General features: G+C 32.7%; 1 protein-coding gene across 2 annotated transcripts in view; it reads right to left on the bottom strand.

Annotated features, from left to right (window-relative positions):
- fibcd1a (fibrinogen C domain containing 1a) overlaps positions 1-15,182 on the bottom strand; it is a 155,161-nt gene that overhangs the window by 82,734 nt on the left and 57,245 nt on the right. For both annotated transcript variants that reach the window (XM_051117639.1, XM_051117640.1), the window contains 2 exons: positions 13,901-14,066; positions 13,474-13,610 (listed from right to left, as the gene is read on the bottom strand). In XM_051117639.1, the coding sequence (XP_050973596.1) occupies positions 13,474-13,610; positions 13,901-14,066 (303 nt within the window). The remainder of the gene's footprint in view (positions 1-13,473; positions 13,611-13,900; positions 14,067-15,182) is intronic.

Raw genomic sequence — 15,182 nt, 5'->3', positions numbered from 1 at the left:
AAGATGCCATCGCTGGTGCAATTTCCTCTCAGATGCTTTGATTGCGGCCCGTGTCAGGCCATCTTTCAAAGAGCTTTCTCTTGATGGACTCCGCCGACTGAAGTCTGTCTTTAGGAAAAAAAAAAAAACAATTCGCGCAGAGACCGCTTGAAGCTCTGCTCTAGTTTCTTCAATCATTCTGGTGGTGCGTTCTAACAAGGGCAGTGTGTACTCTTACACGCTTAAATAAAAAACAACTAACGTCCAATATGTTGCCTCGGGTTCAAAAGAACACAAAATTCAATCTAGCAACAGAAAATATCACTGAGTGAACACCCTCAAGTCATAAGAGAGGTCACGAGAAAGGTAGCCAAGTCAGATTCATGAATGAATCATTCTGCATTGACCCAGATCACAAAAATGATTGGAATGATTCTTCTACAAATCTGACTCAGTGACTCAGAGCGGTTAACAGCTCACTGGAGAAGATTATTAATAAATAATGACTTAATTTTTCTGTCTTCTGAATCGTATGGCTTCAGGAGACTAGCGCACAAGATTTATGAGCCGCTTTTATGGTGCTTTGGCAAGTTTGAAAGCTCCAGAAGCCTTTTATTGTAATTGCATGGGCTACGATATTATTCATATGCACTGGTCAAAATATTACATTTCTGTTTTTGTGCTCCACAGAACAAAAAAACATTTGAGAGTACATGCGGGTGAGTAAACACGACTATGTTCATTTGAGAAGCAGCTTAAAAGTCTTGATTAAAAAGCCAGAAAATAATAATCGAAAACAACAGAAACACATCCGGAGAACTTTTGTGGTTTCCTAAAAATAAAAGCAATTCATTACATGTCCCAAAAAGCAAAAAGTTTGGAAAAACACAGAGGAGGACAGCACTACTTAATAAAATGCCTTGGGGGACTGTGGTTTCCAATATTTGAGGCGTTTTTTTTTTTTTGCCTGGGAGTGCATTGTTATTTTTGACAAATAGTACTACGAGAAAGCTTCTGACAGAGGGGAAATATTACACAAAAGAAACAAATCAATGCATTCAAGTGCAAAATAATCAGAATTTCTTGAAAAAGTGCTGGGGGGTAATTGTGGAGGAAACAGTATGCAACTCCCGGTGTTAAATGAGCTTTGAAGATCCAAATGTCAGCTGCGCCATCTGACAGTGCCGAATGAGATCACTAGCTATCAGAAAACCAGCAGAGGTGAGAGGCTGATGTATGGTTGGAATCAAAAATTGGGTCCATTTTTTAAAAACAATATTGAATATATGATTTTTATGACTTTCAGCTCCATTTATGGTATTTGGTTATCTGGATGTGGATGAACGCTGCACTAAAATAATCTTGACAGTACTGCATCTACAGTGGCAAAAGAAATGACACTTGAGCTAAGTAGTAAGCTTTAGCTTCCCATTTGAATTGACTGTGCTGAGAGACAAAGGCTGAATGCTATAAAATAATACAAAGGTCATAAAGAGACAACTAATTATTCTATTGCCTCTTTCTCACGGGTTTAACACTGTTGAATCAGCATTATAGCTCACTGGAAACAAAAGAATCAAATGTTTATAAGATTATCATTGTTTAAATTAGTGTTTCTCAACGGGGGCGTTCGGACAGCATCGGGGGGCGCTGGAAGCAATATTTTTGAAAGGAGGGCTGAGCTGTTCTTGGGGGGCGTTTGGTCAAGATGAGTTTACACCAAAGATGTATGAGCTGAAACTTGCAAAAGAAAATGGTCTGCCACACCCTAACGCTGTCTCTACACTGGATACATCAAAGCGCACTTTCTATATATATTTCTATATATATTTCAACTTCAAGCGCGTGGAATACCGCAGGCAGAAATTGAACGCGGCATCTGTTTACTGTAGCGCTCACGCTCAGTTGTTACTGAATGACTGATTGTAACAGGATCGATGTGCTTTAACACAACGTGTCGCGCTGTTTGCGGCCAGTGTAGTAGTGTTGTTAGTTGCTCGTTTACACCAATACTCCCGCTCCTAGACTAGACAGTGTATCATTTCCTTAGCAACGACTTAAGTACTTTTGCTTGACTTTGGCTGCGTCAAAACAATAGCAATCATTTAGACACGATAAAGCAAGATATGTTTTTTCTTGTTTAGAAAAATTAATATTAAAGCTTTTTGTTTGCTGATTGGCCGCGGGTGGTCTGAATGCCGTATTTCTAAAGAGTTTATTCAAAGCTCACAAGTACAGCCTAATTTATATCCACTTGGCTTTTTTGCTCCTTTATTTGCTTCTAATGATAATGATATTTCAAACGATAAATCAAAAATGTGATGAATGTCATGTGGCATTCAATGACATTAAAAAAATAATAAAATAAAATTACGTATGGCTGTTTTTTGGGGTTGAAATACATGCTTTCAAAACAGGCCTATATATTATAAATAAAATACAGAATATAATATACACTACCATTAAAAAAGGTCAGTATGATTTGTTAATGGGTTCATAAAAAGGGTTGCATTTGTTTGTTTTATAAAACAGCCTACAGTAAAAACAGTAAATCTACCATTTGAAAAAAAACCTTTGTATTTGAATATATTTTAAAATGTGTTTTCTTCTCATGCTAAGCTATATTACTACAGCTTTCAGTGTCACATGATCTTTCAGAAATTATGCTGATTGTTGCTTAAGAAACATTTATTTTTATTATTATAGCTGGCACATCACACTGACAAAATAGCAAGAGTTGAAATTTAATTGACTATAACAAATATAAAGATCAGGACAGCACTAAAATAACTATTTTGAAAATGAGGAGCATATGTTTTCCATCTTTCTACAACCCCAATTAAAAGTTGGGGCGTTTTGTAAAACGCCATAAAATCAAGAATATGCATTTGTACAAAGAAAAAAAAATCCAGTGTTTTCACTGGCCAACTTTTATTTTGTTAATATAAACAAATTTTGAGCCATGATCCAGCTTTGCTTGCGAAGACTGAGAAGCTCCATTTATACCCAAACATGATACCCTCACCTATTACCAATTCACCTGCTTGCTGTGTTTCAAAGCAGTTTATTTGGTTATTCTATAACCTTTTCACTTTTATTTTGCCTCTGTCCCAACTTTTTTGGAGTGTGCTGCATACTTCAAATAAATAAATAAATAAACAAATATTTTCTAAATAAATATGCTTATATTTACAAAATACATTTAAGTCGGTCAGTGAAAACTTTGTAAATCTTTTTTTTGTACTTTTGTCAATTAAATAAAAGATAAATAGAATGAACAAATCACAGATTTTATCATTTTACAAAATGTCCCAACTTTTCCAGAATTAGGGTTGTACTTATTTTAAGTAAACTTTGAAATATTCTCACAAAATCTATGAAATACAGTAAAGTAGGGTTTATGTGTAAATGTGGTATTTACTCACCAAAATAACAATGTCCACTGTGTCATTTTTATTTAGTCTTTTTAAATTTGGGGCAACAAAATATATCCGCATCTCAACAACACTGAAGCTGTAGCAATGAAAACCACCAACATGTTTAAAAACTCTGTAAATTAATGTTATTACACACAATTTTAAAATAATTTACTGTAAAAAAGTACTTCACTGTCTTTTTTGATCAATTCAATGCATCCTTGAAAAAAAGTAATTTCATAAAAATCATAATGACCCCATACATTTGAATTACTGTAAATATAGTAACAGTCCTCATTATAAACACAAAATAATTATACTCTACTTTAATATTCAGTGAGGACAATTAGACTACTATTTATCTGATGGGGGGCGGTGAGGGACCTGGATAATGGGTAGGGGGGTGCTGGCCCAAAAAAGGTTGAGAACCACCGGTTTAAATGATTAAACAAAAACTCTATTTATTAACTACTATTTTATTTTGGGGTCAGCAAGATTTTTACATATTTTTATTTTTTTATCATCTACAACATATAGAAATCACTCTAGCATGCTGATGAATGTTCAAAACAGTTGCTTAATGTTTCTGTGTAATTTTTCTAAATATTTTTCTGCATATTTTTTTCAGGATATTTTGATTAACATCAAGTTCAAAAGAACAGGATTATTCAAAAAATTGAAATCTTTTGTAACATTATAAACATCTTTACTTTCAGTTGTAATCCATTTAATGCAAACTAAAAGAATAAAAGTATTAATTTCTTTAAAAAAAAAAACAAAAACAAAACTAAACTGATAACTTTTGAACAATACTTTAGTGTTCAGTTCGAATCAATGTAGTGACTCACTGTAAACAGATGATTCTTTTGAACCAGTTCTTTAGAATTAACTGTTTAAAAAACCCATTATAAACATCTCTATGTTCACTTGTGAGCAATTTATTGCATCCTTGATGAATAAAAGTATTAACTTCTTTAAAATAAATAAATAAATATATTTAATGCATCCTTGCTAAATACAAGTATTAATTTCTTTAAAAAAAAAAAAAAAACTGACAACAAACCTTTGAACAATATACTTCAGTATTCAGTTCAAATCAGTGTAGTGACTCACTGCAAACAGATGATTCCTTTGAACCAGTTGTTTTATGTTAACTGTTTTAAAAAAACATTATAAACATCTTTATGTTCACTTGTGATCAATTTATTGCATCCTTGCTGAATAAAAGTATTAATGTCTTTAAAAAAAATAAATAAACTGACAACAAATCTTTGAATGATACTTTAGAGTTCAGTTTGAATCAGTGCAGTGATTCACTGCAAATAGATGATTCTTTTGAACCAATTTTAAATGAACCGTCTGAATCGGTCTAACAAGTCGCTGACTGAATGAATCAATTATTCTAAATGCTTATTCAGTAAAATAAATCATTACTACGCTGTTATGAAGATGTATAAAGACAAGCCGGGTTAAAAGAGGTGAATCCAAACAGAACTGCAAATAGATGATTTGAGAAACCAATTATAAATATCTTTGTTCACTTGTGATCAATTTATTGCATCTTTGATGAATAAAAGTATTAATTTCTTGAAAAAAAAAATAAATAAATAAAAAACTAACCACAAACCTTTGAACGATACTTTAGTGTTCAGTTCAAAACACTGTAGTGACTCACTGCAAACAGATGATTCTTTTTAAATTAACTATTTAAAAAAATATTATATACATCTTTACTTTCACTTGCGATTCATTTATTGCATACTTGCTAAATAAAAGTATCAATTTCTTTAAATAAATAAACTGACAACAAACCTTTGAACAATATTTTAGTGTTCGGTTCAAATCAGTGTAGTGATTCACTGCAAACAGATGATTCTTTTGAACCAATTTTAAATGAACTGGTTAAAAACCCAGTTTTGATCCATCTGAATCGGTCTAACAAGTCACTGACTAAATGAATCAATTATTCTAAATGCTTATTCAGAAAAATGAATCATTACTACGCTGTTATGAAGATGTATATAAAGACAAGCTGGGTTACAAGAGGTGAATCCGAACAGACTGTGTGTGAAACTTTCCTATAGAAATTCCTTCAAAAACAGTCATTGTATAATTCACAAACTAAGCACGGATGCTTTCAAGTGTCAAAACAGTTCATCAGAGTTCATTCAAATGAAAACAACGGGCCGTATGAAATACCCAGCACTCAGACAGGTGCTAGTTTTGCGAGCTGATGGAATGTGTGAGGACGTGAAGTTCGTGTCACTTCACTTCTCTGTTTCCTCACTTCAGCATAGAGACTGACATTCTGTTCACAAGCTTCCAACACTGGTTCACATCACACGAGTCATGTCACACTTTTTTTTCCCCAACCAATGCTGAGAGAAAGACGTTTGGGGTAAAGATTATGTAGTAGACTGTATTAAACTGACGACAAACATACAAACCAGACTGTGCTACTCTGCCTCTTTGCTGTTGGTCGATTTAACTGAGTATTTAGGGAAGTGGTGTTCGGAAACGCTGTTTGGGGGCGGAATGCACCTGTGTGCTGACGGAGGTAGAACAGGGACATTTTTCCAGATGTGGCTGACAGCCACAGCTGCCTTCCAGATGTTTATACATCTCATTACTGCATAAATGAAGTATCTGCTCCAATTAACTTCAGTTTGCCATTGTTATTTGCAGTTTCAGAGGATTATAGCTTTTTTTTTTTAATTACCCCCCATGTACACCTTCTCCCCCTGACCATCACTGCCATGTCTTTTTATCTTTTTCTGTGTGTGTATACAAGAGTAGCAATTGAACTAAACACATTTAAGGGGAACGTGTAGTCAAAATGAAAACTGTGTGGTTATTTTACCTATGGAACTCTAAAAAAAAAAAAAAAAAAAAAAAAAAAAAAAAAAAAAAAAAATCAACAATTAGATCTTTCAGTTCATAACTGTCAAGCTATAAAATCCATATGACTCACAAATAAATTATTCTAATGTGTCAGTTCTTTAAAATGAATTGTCTAAAAAAACTGGTCTTGAGCATATGGATTTAAATCAATGTAAAGACTTACGTCAAACATGATTATTATGAGTGAGATATCTTGTATCAATTGGTTAAAAAAGTAAAAAAAAACCCTTTATTGGTCAGAATCAGTGTAAAAATTCACTGAATGAATGAATCAGATGATTCATAAGGGATGATTCTTTTGTAAAAACTGTTCTTTTAAATAAACCTTTTTTTTTTAAATTATTAAATAAATCTTAAACATATAGATTAGAATCAATGTAAAGATCATCTTCAAATGTATTATTACAATAATTTGGTTAAAAAGTTGATTGAATTATTGGTCTGAGTCTGTGTAAAGGCTCACTACAAACGGATTGTTCATCTGGAACAGGTATTTTATATAAACTGGTTAAAAGACTCAAAAATCTTAAGACTCAAAAGTCTTAAATATACAAAATACTGGTGAATTATTGTACAAACTCACTCCACAACATTCTTAAGAGCAGAATCTTTTAAATGAATTGGTTAAAAACAGTAAAAAAAAAAAAAAAAAAAAAAAAAAAAAAAATCAGTCTTGAATGAAATATTGATGTGAGTCATTTACCAGCTAACTGCACAACATTATTCTTATGAGCAAGATCTTTTAAATGAATTGGTTAAAAAGAATGAAAATGAATTGAATTAATTATTGATCTGAATCAGTGTAAGGACTCAGTATGAATAGATGATTCATCTGGACCAGGTCTTTTATATCAGTTGGCTGAAAGGACTCAAATATCAGTCTTAAACATACAATATTGATGTGAATCATTTTACCAACTCACTGCAAAAACATTATTCTTATAAGCAAGATCTTTTCTAAGAGTTGGTTAAAAAGAGTGAGAAATCAGTTTTGAATGAAATATCACTCTGAATTAGTGTAAAGACTCACTACGAAAGGATTATTTCTTCTGGAGAAGGTCGTTTATATAAATTTGCTAAAAAGATTTTAAAAAATCTGTCTTAAACATATAGATTTGAATCAATGTAAAGACTCATTCCAAACATGATTCTTATGAGCGAGACCTTTTAAATCAATTAGTTAAGAACAGTCAAAAATCAGCCTTTATGGGTCTGAATCGGTGTAACAACTCACTGCGAATGAATCTAGTGATTCATCTGGGGCAGATATTTTATATGAAATGGTCTGAAAGCCTTAAAATTCACTGGGTGAACAGATGATTCTTAAAAGACAGTTCTTTTAAATGAACTGTTTATAAAAAAATACAAAAAATCAGTTTAAAACATATGGATTTGAACCAATGTAAAAACCCACTTCAGATGTTTTATTACGATAATTTGGTTAAAAAGTGTCAAAAAATTAGTCTTCATTGAATTTTTGGTCTGAATCCGTGTAAAAAGTCACTACGAAAGAATGATCCATCTGGACCAGGTCTTTTATATAAATTGGCTGAAAACCTCAAAAATCAGTTTAACATACAAAATGTGAAAAATTTTAACAACTCACTGCAAAACATTATTCTCATGAGCAAGATCTTTTAAAGGGTCATCGGATGCTAAGTTCACTTTTTCATGTTGTTTGAACATTAATGTGTGTTGGCAGTGTATGTACAAATCTACCCTATAATGATAAAAATCCATGCAGTGGTTTTTAATTAATCTGTAAAAATATTATTCCCTTTTTCAAATCGAGCCATTCTCAGATGCCTGTCGGTGTGCCGTCACACCCACAGAGGCCGCTCCCATGATAGTTGATTGACATGAGCGTCTTACCTCAGATCCACTGTAACAGTCCAGTAACTTTCCATGTTTTGATGCCAGAGCAGGGATGTAAGTTAGACAAGAATATCTCCGATTGAGCGACTGAGGTGTTGTGTTGCTGGATGTAATAATGAACATAGTGGTCGTCATTTACTCCCGACATCTGACCTGCTGAAGATGCAGTAGATTACGTTTGTTTGTGAAGCGAATGCGACTCCCGATCTACATATATCCGTCTATGTTTGTGCGAATCATTTGTGATTCAGCTTCACTTACAGCAGAAGTGAGTATAAGTGTTTTTTTATGAATCTTTGCGATCGCCTTTCCTTATAACGTGGTAGTTAGGAAGTTTAGTGGCTAAACGCGGCTAAATGTGGCTAATGTAAACAAGATCGTCTTTCCACAGAGAGAAGAGAGTGGTGGGGTGAGCAGAGCTCATTTGCATTTAAAGGAACAACCCCTTAGAATGAGATGATTTTTGCAGAGCTGATTTTGGCAAGGTAAAAAGGGTGTTTTACAAACCCACTGAGAATTTTAATCAAAGTATATTAGAGACTTTTCATTAAGACCCTAAAGAATCATATCAACTTGTGGAAAATGGGCATCCGATGACCTCTTTAAATGAATTGGTTAAAACAAGTGAAAATCAGTCTTGAATGAATTATTGGTCTGAATCAGTGCAAAAACTCGAATTGACGATTCTTCTGGACCATGTCTTTTATATAAACTGGATGAAAAGACTCAAAAAACAGTCTTAAATATACAAAATATTGATGTGAATCATTGTACCAACTCACTGCAAAACATTAGTCTTATGAGAGGGATCTTTTAAATTAATTGGTTAAAACGAGTGAAAAAAAAATTAGTCTTGAATGAATCTGGTCTGAATCATGGTAAAGACTCACTATGAATCAATGATTCTTCTAGAGCAGGTCTTTTATATAAATGGGCTAAAAATCAGTCTTATACAAAATATTGATGTGAATTCTTTTAACAACTCAATTGCAAAACATTGCTCTTATGAGCAAGATCTTTTAAATGAACTGGTTAAAAAGAGTAAAAATCAGTCTTGAACAGTCTTAAGTCATCAGTCTGAATGTCTCAATGTAACAACTGTACTGCAAATAAATGATTCATCTTGGCCAGGTCTTGTATTTGAATTGGCGAGAACCTCAAAAATCTTAAAAAACATGCAAATTATGGTTTGAAGTAATGACTAACTCTGAACAGATTCTTTTAAATGACTCATAAACGACATATTCTACATTTTCTGAATTTCTACAATAGTATTGTGGAAGAAAAGACTGAAATTTAACTCTATATTCATGATTTGTCTTCCTCACATAAAACTATCGTATGACTTCAAAAAAAAGAGCACACTTTCTTTTTTGGTGCTTTTAATTTTTTTGTTCCTTTCAGAGTTATACAAATATAGTCAATATGAACTGCTGTAAGAAAAAAGCTGCATAAAAAAATTCTTTAAAAATCGCTTCTTTTTTGTTCAACAGAAAACACTTTGTGGGTTTGAAATAACATGAGGGTGAGTAAATGATGACAGAATTTCATTTCTGGCTGAACTATTCCTTTAATAAAACACCAGGGACCAGGCGTTTGGAGGGGTGGAGAGAGGACAGCTCATTCCACCGCTAACTGGGAATGTCCGTGGCAGGGATTGTGTGCATGTCCGAGCATGTGAAATTACAACCCCCTCCCCCACCACCCGTCTCCGTGACCCGCCTGAACTCGGCCTGATCTACTCCGGCACCGGCAGAAAAGCCCCACATCCTCATCAAAAACCGCTGGAGGCCGCAGATGATGAATAGGAGCGCTGGATCTATTAATTCCCTGTAACAGTTCCTTTCTAGCTCTTCAGATTCCCAGCGCTCCCGGCACGCTTAGCAGTGAAAGACGACGTGCTAAGCTAATGCTCTCGCTGCCGCAAAGCAGCTTTGACTGTAATCAGGGAATACAATATGTCACCCTTTTCAACACCATGTATGTAAGCCACCGAGAGCAAATATGAAAATACGTGTCCTGGCGATTTTATAGGTGTTTTTGTGTTCGTAACACAAGGACAACTCCATACTGTACCGTACTGTCCTCTCCGCCTCTCTACCACTGACCTTAACGAAATGCATTAAGAGGCTGGTGACCAAAAAGACGATGTGTCATCAAATATCTTCTTTCCTTTTACTGCAGATGTCAGCCTGGCACAAACCGTGTCTTTATCAGGATGCTTAAAGTCTTAGTAACACCATCTGTTATTTGAAATCTCTCCTTTCATTGCAATAGCCTTGCATAGACATAGATGGGCTTACGTAAAGCTTGTGATGTTCTCCAAGTATTGTTCAAAGCATCTTCTCTGAGGACTCCGAGCAAATGAGGATACGGCTGTAACAGCGTTCTTTCAATTATTCTTTATCAGATACGTTTCACATAGTCTAATCAGTTAGTTTTACAAATAATAGTACTAAATTAAATTAAAACAAAGTGCTTTTCCATCTCATATGCTTAGAGGATTGAAAACGATGAATACAAGATCCGAAGTCACTTGTTTATAAAGAAGTACCGCTACCTATCACAAAGCACACAAAGTCATCCCTGTGATTGATTAAACCATTCTGAAGACGAGTGAACATGCTGTCTGAAAAGCAAGGCCTGGAAACGTGCCACTTTGAAGCAATCACGGTGTGCCACTGTAATTGCAATTTTACAAAGTGGCCTCTTTAATAATGGTGCTGGAAAACACTGTTTAAGTTATTAAATTGCTGTTGTATTTGTGGTGAGCAGCATTATCAAAACCTCATAGCACTGCGAGGAGTAATTGTACACAGTGTGCTACAGACTATAAATTATTGTTAACAGAAATACGGGGTGTCTGTACAGATAGATAGACTTTTTGTTATTTGAAGTACTACAACTAAAATAAAAAAATCTAAATAGAAATATAATACTACTAAACTTAAAATTATAAAAAATCTAAAAATATTAAAATGTATTTTATTAATATACATATTAAATACATATTTATTTATTATTTTATTTGTATTAATAATTATTGTTTTATTTAAATTAATTGTATTACTAAAGTGTTAAAATTATGAAAATTACGTATACATTTTATTATTTAATATATAGTTAATGAATGTATATACACTACCGTTCAAAAGTTTGGGGTCAGTAAGACTTGTAATAGTCTTTAAAGAAGTCTCTTATGCTCATCAAGGCTGCATTTATTTGATTAAAAATATAGAAAAAAAACAGCAATATTGCAAAATGTTTTTACAATATAAAATAATGTTTTTTATTTTAACATACTTTAAAATAGAATTTATTCCTGTGATGAAAAGCTGAATTTTTATCAGCTGTTACTCCAGTCTTAAGTGTCACATGATCCTTCAGAAATCATTCTAATATGCGGATTTATTATTAGAATGATCAGTGTTGGATAATATCAACAGTTGTGCTGCCAAATATTTTTTGGAACCTGTGATTTTTTTTTTCAGGATTCTTTCATGAATAACAAGTTTAAAAAGTACAGTGTTTATTCAAAATATAAATATTTTATAACAATGTAAATTATTTATTATTAATAACCTTTAATAAACTTTTAATTATTAACTTAATACATCCTTGGTGAATAAAAGTATTAATTTCTTAAAAAAAAAGAAAAAAAAAAAAGAAACAATAAAAATGTACTGACCCCAAACTTTTGAATGGTAGTGTATATATATATATATATATATATATATAAAAATGTATATAATACATATTATATATATATTAATGTATATAATATATATTATATATATTTATATTAAATATATACGTTTATATCATTTATATTTATGTAATATTTATTTAATTTTATGTTTTATTAAAAATATTTTTTTTATTTTTTATTAGTATTTATTATTTTATTTACATTAATTTTATTACAACAGTGTTAAATTATGAAAATGATTTATATATTTTATTATTTAATATATATTTAATTAATGAATATTATAAATAATAAATATATATTTATATATTTCCATTTTATATTTAATACATATAAAATATATTTTTATTATATACTTATATTATTAAAAAACATTATATATATATATATATATATATATATATATATATATATATATATATATATATATATTATATGTATATTTTGTTAAAAATAAATATTTATTTTTTATTTTACTTTTTATTAATATTTATTATCTTATTTAAATGAATTATATTACTATAATGTTACAATTCTGAAAATTGAATAATAAAATAAAAAAATAAAAATAAAAAAACTGTGCTACAGGCTATAAATTATTGTTAACAGAAAAAATACAGTGTGTAGATATATATATTTATGTCTCCAAAAATTAAAGTTTTTTTTGTGGGGGAAATTATTCCGTCATGATTTAAACAGTAGTTCTCAAAGAATAAAACATCATAATAAATTATCCTATTGACTTTGCAGTGAAAACAAGATTCTGATTCTATGCACTGCTAAAAAATAAAATACAATTTAAATTATTAAAAAATATTATTTTTCACTGGTAAGAACAGAGCAATGGCTTAGACACACTTTCAGTGTCACCTCCGTTTATAGCCACAACCACAATTATTAATAGCCACAATTCTGTTTACACTCAATAAACCAAATTTTTCATCAACAATTAAATCAAGATTATCCATAAAAACTGAATAAGTGCAAAAGTAAATCACTTACATTGCAGGCAAAAAAGCTGGAGGCACCTGTCTGACACGTTTTAGTCTACTCTATAGTTTTCTGCTTGTCAGACTTGTTAAATGCATATAGCTCGGCGTAAATGGCACAGCAGAATCTTTACCGCTTGGCACTCTTCTATCGCAGCATGATATATACCGCCAACCCTACGTCTTATCTTTATTTTTATTCAAAAGACCATGAAATTAAAACTCTCCTGCGTGCATCGAATGTGAAGATAATGCTCTCGGAAAAGATAGTTTGCTCTGTCTATTCTGTATGCAGCTGCTGTAATGAACTGTACACTTGTGAAACATCGGTTTGAAGCGTGTTTGTGCATGCGAATGCGTTCATGCGCGTATCTGTGACCTGCTTACTAATGCGTGGGAGCATACGCTTAACAAGTCAATGCCTAATGGAGTGACTCATTACTAGTGATTTTTATTCCTACGGCTGTATAGTCAATTCAGATACATCTAGAGGAAAAAAAAAAAAAAAAAAAAACGGCTTAGAGGTGACCGGAAACAACGTCCGAACACCGCCCCAAGCTACCGGCGTACTGTATGACGCTGACTTGGGAACTGTGCGACTCACCGTCCATCCGCCTCCATCAGTAGTCATGTCACAGAAGACCTGGAAGCCTGCTGGGTAATGTGTGGGGAACACGGAGTAGATACCATCCTCTCTTTGCCCGCTGGCATAGATGTCACTGCAATCCCTGGGTCTGGAGCCTGCCAGAAGATACGACATGCCAGCAACATCAATCTACATTACACGCCAAGCCATAACCGCATCTGTTTGTTTTTTTTTTTTGTTTTTTTTTTCATTTTTTGAGAAGCCCGTTCGAGGTACGGCGTAAGAAGACTTCAAGATCTGTCATCTCGCACCTGCTGTCTAAGCAGTGGCATGTCTCTTTCACACTGCTGGAAAGCTTATGAGAGAATAGGTGTGAAAATTCTAGGGCTCATTAGGGCTGGCTGGAGACTTGAGAATATGTAGCTAATGAGGAGGTTTTTTTTACCTTCTCCACCGGCGCAGCCCTTGGGCCGGACGCTGCGCACCGGAGCCCTCTGCAGATCTGCCTTGAGACGGCTCTTGATGTTTCCGGTTTCCTTCTGCATGGAGCTCAATGCATCGCTCACAGAGTTCACCACTTTCACCATGTTGATCTGGCTCTCTGACAGCAGCTGGAGAGAGAAAGCAGGGGAAAGTTTGAAGGACAGAGGATAACACATATGATCCACACATGATTTCTCACCCTCAAGCCATCCTAGGTGTATATGACTTTCTTCTTTCAAACAAGTACAATCGGAGTTATATTAAAAAATGTCCTGGCTCTTCCAAGCTTTATAATGCCAGTGAATGGGTGTTGATTTTTTAAAGTCCAATAAAATGCATCCATCCATCATAAAAAATACTCCACATAGCTCTGGAGGGTTAATAAAGGCCTTCTGAAGTGAATCGATGCATTTGTGTAAGAAAAATATCCTTAATAATAATAATCTCTAGCTTTCGCTAAGTGTTGTACACACTTACATGAGAGAGTAGCGGATTTAATAGGTTTTTAAATATGGATATATTTCAGAAGACATTTTTTATCACCCCAGAGCCGTGTGGAGTACTTTTTATGATGCATGGATGCACTTTATTGGGTCTCAAAATCTCACTACCCATTCACTGCCATTATAAAACTTTGAAGAGCCGGGACATTTTTAGTATAACTCCGACTGTATTCATCTCAAAGGAGATACTAGGAGGCTTGATGGTGAGTGGGGTAATCTTCAGTTTTGAGTGAACTATCCCTTTAAGACTCACATACTCACATGTTTGAATAATGCTTATCATAAATCTAATACTAAAAGCCACAGTAAAAATGTAATCAAAATATGTTTCTCTATTCAATTTGCAAATATACAGTAGTCAACATTTGAAGTGGATCAAAACCTTACTTCAAAGTTTTCCTAAACTCAAAACAATAATCGTTCTTGTCTTAGGACAACTTTGATAAACTTTTTTGATCCACTTCAAATGTTGACTACTGTATATACATACACATATACATATACATACATATGTTCAAACAATTATATTATATTTATAGTTATAATGTTTATTACAATATATAATTATACAATCATTTATAATAATAATAATAATAATAATAATAAATGTATTTATTTAAAATTTTAAAATGTTCAAACAAAGATATATTTGGGTCCTTTTAAATAAAATAAAAAGAGTAAAACTATTGAAGAAATACATTTTTGAAGTGAGGTGTTATTTTTATGATTTATTTAAGTTTA

The sequence above is a fragment of the Labeo rohita genome, chromosome 8 (genome assembly GCF_022985175.1).
Source record: "Labeo rohita strain BAU-BD-2019 chromosome 8, IGBB_LRoh.1.0, whole genome shotgun sequence".
NCBI lineage: Eukaryota > Metazoa > Chordata > Actinopteri > Cypriniformes > Cyprinidae > Labeo > Labeo rohita.
Note: the sequence above shows the minus strand (reverse complement) of the source record. Positions and strands in the feature narration are given on the sequence as shown.